Source organism: Gadus morhua, chromosome 7, assembly GCF_902167405.1.
Source record: "Gadus morhua chromosome 7, gadMor3.0, whole genome shotgun sequence".
Taxonomy (NCBI): Eukaryota; Metazoa; Chordata; class Actinopteri; order Gadiformes; family Gadidae; genus Gadus; species Gadus morhua.
In genome coordinates, this window is record NC_044054.1 from 13,457,941 (window position 1) to 13,465,440 (window position 7,500).

At 49.1% G+C, this 7,500-nt stretch overlaps 1 protein-coding gene across 2 annotated transcripts in view; it reads right to left on the minus strand.

Moving 5' to 3' along the window:
* The window catches only part of cxxc5a (CXXC finger protein 5a), a 9,857-nt gene extending 6,788 nt beyond the window's left edge, over window positions 1–3,069 (minus strand). Inside the window, exon 1 of one of the 2 annotated variants that reach the window (XM_030360482.1) lies at window positions 2,094–3,069. In XM_030360482.1, the coding sequence (XP_030216342.1) occupies window positions 2,094–2,957 (864 nt within the window). In that variant the 5' untranslated portion in view covers window positions 2,958–3,069. The remainder of the gene's footprint in view (window positions 1–2,093) is intronic. The other variant, XM_030360483.1, reaches the window with a different exon arrangement.
* Between the last annotated feature and the right edge of the window lie 4,431 nt (window positions 3,070–7,500).

Below are 7,500 nucleotides of genomic sequence, written 5' to 3' on the forward strand. Positions count from 1 at the left end.
ACAAATTGGCCATCGGCATTTAGCAGCAGTCAATGAGTCATGGTTTATTTTTAGTGAAAGCTACAACCGTCTACGGGTTCTGTGGGAAATATCCTTGACCCTGCTACAACTGAATTTGAGTTAACTTTATTTCTTCGTATGATGACACTGTATGACTGGTTCTTATTGAAACTCCAAGCGGACATAATATGTCTCTTAATATGCCCTTATAAAATATGGTTTTTGTTCTGGATTCTCATTTGGAGGTCAAACAAAGTTCTTATTGAATCGATTTTTTTCAGAATAATCGACAATTACAATACCCTCGCTCTCTCTCTGTTTTGAAAGATGCTTATCACCGTGGTAATGCTTGCAGGAGGACAAAATGCAAGGACCATTTAACCATGTGTGTGTGTCTCCGGAGAGGGACAGAGACCCAAGGGTGTGTGTGTCTGTGTGTGTGTGCTCACAACATGGTCCATCTGGCTATTAGTCTTTCAGCTGTAGCACCAGGTGTCAATGTGGCATGGATACCCCCTTTCCTCACTATCTCACACACACACACACACACACACACACACACACACACACACACACACACACACACACACACACACACACACACACACACACACACACACACACACACACACACACACACACACACACACACAAGCACACGCACACAAATTTATATTCAACACACCCCATCTATTTATCACACCTTCACACTTTTTTAAATAAGTAAAAATAAATAAATTACAGCGTTTTTACAGCATTATAAGTAAATCTATTTGTGGGCCCACGGGCAGTGACAGATTGGACGGACGTTGAATTCTATATTTCTTAAGTCATGGATTTTAACGCGTTAAGACAAAGGCGGTGACAGAAACGTAACTCAGGCCAACGTCCCAGTGCGTTTGAGGGTTTCCACAGTGCGTTACTGTAAGCAGGGTTCAAATCAGCGTGGGCACAAGAAGCACAAATGACGGCCTTGTATTTCCACTGGTCAATGAACCCAGACCACCCATTCAGAGCGGTGTGTGTGTGGGGGGGGGAGTGCTGACCATGGTGAACAGATTAAAGAGATCCCTATGGCGCGCATGCCCTCCCCACCCACGCCCTCCACCCTCCGCACCACCTGTCACCTCCCAGACCACGGCTTCTCCCAACCCATTGCCCAGGGTTCCCTCTGCCCCTGTACTTTCGCTCTCTCTTACCCTCTCTCTCTCTCTCTCTCTCCCTCCCGCTCTCCCTCTCTCTCTCTCTAAAATGAAAAGCCAGTCAACTGTGCAGCAATCTGCCACTGTTATTCCCCGGACACGTCAGACGTCGGACTCCCGGAGACTAGCAGCGCGAGACACCGGAACATGGTGGACCCAATATTTCCAGAAGTTTCTCTGCGGTTGCCCTCCTATTAACTCGCTTTTAACCATCTGCTGTCTGGCTTTCAGTTTCATGAACAGCCTGCCCTACAGCTCTGCCTGTTTCTCTGGTTTAAAGTTTTGAAAACTAAAACCTTGTCAAATAACAGAAATAATAATTAAATCATATATAATCATAATAATTATATCATTTAAGTATTTGGTGAGTATAGTTTATTTGAACTAAAAAACAGTTACATTCAAAGCATTCACCTAATCACTCAAAATTCCCCAACCTGTCAAGTAAATCATCTAACCCCCAGGACAATATCCAATCCCCAAACTATCACTCAACCTCCAAATGAAAAGAACAAAAAAGATCACCGATCCACCCAACAAATCACCTGACAACCAAACACCCAACCATCACCCAGCCCTCACCCAACCATCACCCAACCCTCACCCAACCCTCACCCACCCATCACCCAACCCTCACCCAACCATCACCCAACCCTCACCCAACCATCACCCAACCCTCAACCAACCATCACCCAACCCTCACCCAACCATCACCCAACCATCACCCAACCATCACCCAACCCTCACCCAACCCTCACCCAACCATCACCCAACCCTCACCCAACCATCACCCAACCCTCACCCAACCATCACCCAACCATCACCCAACCATCACCCAACCCTCACCCAACCATCACCCAACCCAGCCGGTCGACCACCTTCCAGACTCACCTCCAGCGCGCCCGACGGCTTCTTCTTCAGCTCGTCACACTTGCGGAACTTGCAGATCTGGTGCCCCGTCTTGCGGTTCCGGCAGCTGCTGCACTGCTCGCAGTTAATCCTCCGCCGGCAGGGCTCGCACATGCCGCAGCGTTTCCGCTTCTTCTTGCCGGAGTTGATGGCGGACGCCAGCTCGCTCTGCGCCGGGTACTCCGCCAGCCCGGCCATGTGCAAGGCGCTGTCCGCCAGGAAAACCCCCGCCGGCGTCATGATGAAGAGTCCCGGGTTGAAGGGGAAGCCGCCCCCTACTCCGTACGGGAAGTCCAGCGGGCCCCCCACGGCGTCCGCGACAGACGTGCCCTCCAGGTCGCTGGCCCCCGAGCCCGCGTCGCCCACGCCCATGCCCCCGCCGGGCAGCAGCATGTGCTCCATGCCCGCCCGCTTCAGCAGCGCGGCGGCCTGGGCGAAGTGCAGCAGGCCGTTCTGTCCTTCCAGGACCTGCTCCAAGGTCCGGTCCAGCTTGGCCGCGGCCAGCGCCGCCACGGTGGGCGCGGGCGGGGCCGGGGGCGGGGGCTTGGTCGAGGGGTCCCTCTTGTTGCTCTCGCCATTGTGGGCGTGTCCTTTGTGGTGGTGGTGGGTGTGGTGGTGGTGGTGGTGGTTGCCGTGGTGGCCGTGGCCGTGGCCGTGGGGCGCGGCGGCGGCGGGGGGGGCGGCGGCGGTGTACTGCAGCAGGGTGCGGGAGTGCTTCAGGCTCTTGTTGAGCGGCTGGCTGATGATGCCGCTGCGGTTGCGTCGCTCGACGACGGGAGAGTCCTGCCGGGCGCCGCTCCTCTCCAGCTCGTCGGCGCGGCCCCCCTCGGACGGCCCGCCGGACATGGTCCGTCTCTCCCCCCCCCGACGCTGGGGGGACGGGACGGGGTGTGTGTGGGTCTGGTTGAGGGGGGGAGGGGGGTTAAGGACGGAAAGGTGGGCCTGGGTGAGGAGGAGGAGGAGGAGGAGGAGGAGGAGGAGGAAGAGGAGGAGGGGGGGGGGGGGGGGGGGGGGGGGGGGGGGAGAGGGGGAGGGGGTGGGAAGGGGCTTTGGGTCCTCTGGGTGTCCGCCTGGTGTCCCGGTGGGGTCCTAACCCAAGCAGAGACCTTGGTCAGGAGAGGACGGGGCCCGGAGCGCGGCCAACGCTACCAATCAGGCCTCATCTACGCGCCTCCATCGGCGGTCTGGACCCTGGAGGCGAGAGGGACAGGGGAGAGAGGACACAGACGTGAGTCGGTCGGCAAAGGGGCTTCTCTGAGCAGTACGCTTGTACAGGTGAAGAACACACAGTGGAAAATTAGATGTTTTTATTTATTTAAACTTGAACAGCTAATATTCACTTTTAACACGATAACTTTTGAAAGCAATTCATAGGGCAATCTCTGCAATGTACTTAAATACAAGATACAAGCTACAAGATCGTTTATTGTCATATACACAATGGAAACATGGTTTACACTGGGCAATGAAATTCTTAATTTGCAAGTTCCCTTCACACAAAATATCCTTAAAATAAAAGTAGATTAATAAACTATACTACAAATATCTGTACAAAGAGCAGGATTTAGTTCAACAAAAACAGTTAAATATAAGGTGCTGTTTAACATGTGCAATGTTCGCATACAGCAGAAGGCCCTGAAAGACATTAAAAGCACATAAATACGGGCAGATACAGTACCTCTGTAGGCATTCTAACAAGAGCTCATACTTTAGCTAAACACAGATACTCTACTCTAAAAAAAAACTAGAGACTAGAAAGTTTCCTTATTAATATGCATCTTATTCCTTCATAGATTCTTCTTATAATATTGTCCTTATTCTTAGCGGGACAGCTGCTGTTTGTTGCCGGCTAAAGTGTGCATGTGTCCTTGAACCAGACATTGTTCATCAAACCGACTGCTGCTCAGCATATTGTTAGTTGACTTGGCTGACCCTGTCTTTAGAGTATGACAATGTGTGTATGAGTGTGTTTGTGAATATGGGGCAGTATAGTGTCTGGCCAAGAGGAGATATACTGCACATCACCACTACAATATCTCTTTATATTCAACTTAATTCTCTCCTTATGTGAAACTTAAATTCAAAGATGCCAAAGATTCAAAGTCTTTTACTTTGGTATATTTAACTCAACACGCGTGCTGTCTGGGATTATTGCTACCAGGTGTGCTACAGTTTGTTCATTACTTCAGGTGTGTTAAAACCCTCAACGTAGATCAAGTAAAACCTTAACACCCAATGGGTGTTAGTTTCGATAAATACAAAGCAAATAGTCATCAATTATCGTGAAGTGCAGGCAGTTTATCCTCATTGTTCAAAATAAGCTATTTACTGCAAGCAGGGACTCAAAGTAAATATATATGTGTGCTTAATTTGACCTATTCATTCATTTCATTGTCTGTATGTTTGTTGAAGGTAATTTTTCCCTCATTTATCCTTTTATTATTGGACTCGTCCACGACACAATTAGTTGAGCTTAGGTTATAAGTCAACCACTTAGCAATGACACACCAGCGCTGAGTTTAAGCACACTATCTAAAATCAAATAATTAATTTATTCATTCATTCATTTAGTCACACAATAGTGTGGAACACTTTGGTCCATCAACAGACACTGGTAGGTAGTTAGATAAGAAGCGGGGGAGGTAGTTAGGGAGATGGGGTTTAGTTTGGTAGGTAGCTGGGTTGGTTGATAGGTGGGGTTGGGACAGTAAGTATGGGCATTGATTGAGGTAGTTAAGCAGACGAGCAGGTAGGACAACAGTCATTCAGTTAACAAGGTGAGGCGGTAATAGGTAATGCAAGCAGTTTATTAAGTAGGTAGGTCAACTTTAAAATAAGAAATATTAACTGTTGCTGTACAATACAAGCAGGCAAAATGCAAAGGGAAATAAGGATAAATTAATATTCTGTGTTTATGTGTGTGTATACATGAATACAGTTCACAAACACACACACACACACGCACACACGCTGCATTTCCCCTGACCTGCGTCCGCGTTCACAAACAAGCAGCCCACCTCCCACATGAGGCTGAGGAAATGGCCGTGTCTGTCCTTATAAGGGAAACAAAGGCAAGGGGAGGGGGGGGGGGAGGTGGGGGGTGTACGGGTGCGTGCTGTGTGTGTGTGTGTGTGCGTGTGTGTATGCGTGTGTGACTGGTGTGTGTGTGTGTGTGAGTGTGTGTGCGTGTGTGTGCAGCGTGTGGAAATTGGAAGGCCAGAATTAGTGGGAGGTAGAGCTTCAAAGGCGAGGGTTCAGCCCCCACATTCTCCGCAGCTCAGGGGGGATGTGGCGCCAGCGAACCAGAGCCGGCCCCCAGACCCCCAGGCCCACAGCTCCGGTCCCCTCCCACCACCGCCACCACCACCACCACCACCACCACCACCACCACGCCCCCCCTCTGTGTGGGTGACCGTGGGTCCGGTTTCTTCCAAAGCATCTTAACACTCGCTGGGGTGTTTGTACAATCGCTGGTGAATACGATACAGGCCGACGCATGGGGCGGCGGGCGGGAGGGGAGCTGGGCTGACCGGGAGGCGCTTGTGTCTGTACCCAACAGGAATAAAAGGGGGGAGGAAGAGGGAGAGAGAGAGAGAGAGAGAGAGAGAGAGAGAGAGAGAGAGAGAGAGAGAGAGAGAGAGAGAGAGAGAGAGAGAGAGGAGAGAGAGAGAGAGAGAGAGAGAGAGGGAGAGGGAGAGGAGAGAGAGAGAGAGAGAGAGAGAGGGAGAGGAGAGAGAGAGAGAGAGAGAGAGAGAGAGAGAGAGAGAGAGAGAGAGAGAGAGAGAGAGAGAGAGAGAGAGAGAGACGTTCTATACTGTGGTCGCGTTTGAACGCTGGAGTTCTGATCGAGAGATAGTCTTAGGTCTGGGTTCAATGAGCCGTCACTGTGGGGATATGGAGGAGAAGGTGGACAAGGTGGTGGAGATCTGTGATGTTAGACGCTAGAGTTAACAGGTGCGGACGTTGTCGACAGGAACGTAGGACGCATTTGGATCTCTGCAGTAGTACTGGAGTACACAAAGGCTCTGTCCGTACAGTGCGACTCATTCATAAGTTTTTGTTGCTATTTGATTTATCTTGGTTGTGTTCTGCACAATACAAGACATACGTTTTAGGGGGGACATTTACATCTTTATGATGACTTTGTTCTTTTCAGGAAATTCTTTCTTTTGTGTTAGAGAACCTGGAAATCCTCCGGCTTTATTGTTGGTTTCTAGTGCTACATTTGTTTTCCCTCTCATGCCACGAAGACAAGCACACCTTGAGTTGTTATTGTCACACTTTTAAACACTGTTGGACTATTTTTTCAGTTCTCCCGTTGGGATATTCAAGTTCTAATAACAAGACTAAATACATGTTGTGTCTTTCGGTGTAGAACTTAAATTAATTAATCAAACTGTTATTGTTGTATAGCAAACGACGATGAGTGTCGTATCCGGAAGCTTCCTTATCCGCCGTGCAACAACCTTTTGCTTGATGCCTTTGTAAAATAAAATGAACGTGATCATTTAATATTCTGTGATCATTTGTCATTACACATAAACACATTATGTATAAGGTCACAAATTCAGCTTTTTGCGGTAAAACATGTTACTTTCCCCTTGCCAATTACTTCCACTTTAAAAGCGTGAAGGGCTGATCGCTCTCCAGCATTTTTTCAAACCACTCCAGAGGATTCCTCCGTTTAATGTACCTAAACATGTGAACTCTAGTCTGTCAGAGCTGTTCTCTTCAGGCTGCCCATGCAGCAGAAAACCACACGCTGCAAGGCGATCACTGTCTGTTTCTCGTGTCTTCCTGCACTAAACACTCCAGGTTCCCTGCGTGATTCTACATCACATGCTAAAGCCTCATTCTAAACATGCCTCTGAGCTCTTTGACTCAAACAGACAACCCATAATTCAAGCTCAAAATTACACAATAACATGTGACAAATCCACCTCTGCCACTGCCCAAGTAAGAGTTGATAAAGAAGAAAGTTGCATTTGCTTTGGTTAAGAGCTGTTATTTCTTTTTTGGTCAGAGTCGGACCCTGTATTAGGTCTGGCGCAAAAGTAACCGGATTCATGCCTGGATGGTGTGGCTCCAAGTGATCAATACTGGGCCTCTATGACTACTCTCTCGGTTCACAGCCGTTCTCAAATCGACCAATGGCTCGGCCGCAGTCGCCACCGGAGACCGGAGATGCGGCGGGAAAGGCACTGTGTCAACCTGCACACAACAGTATTAATCCACGGCTCTCCCTCTACTGCACCAAATCCAACCACTAAAAGAACAATAACCCCTTGAGATCAATCACCTTCATCAATCATCAATCACCTCTTTTTCAAAGGGGTTCAGAATGTGTAATAAGCAACACTACAGGATTAAAAAATATAAACTCTGCCCG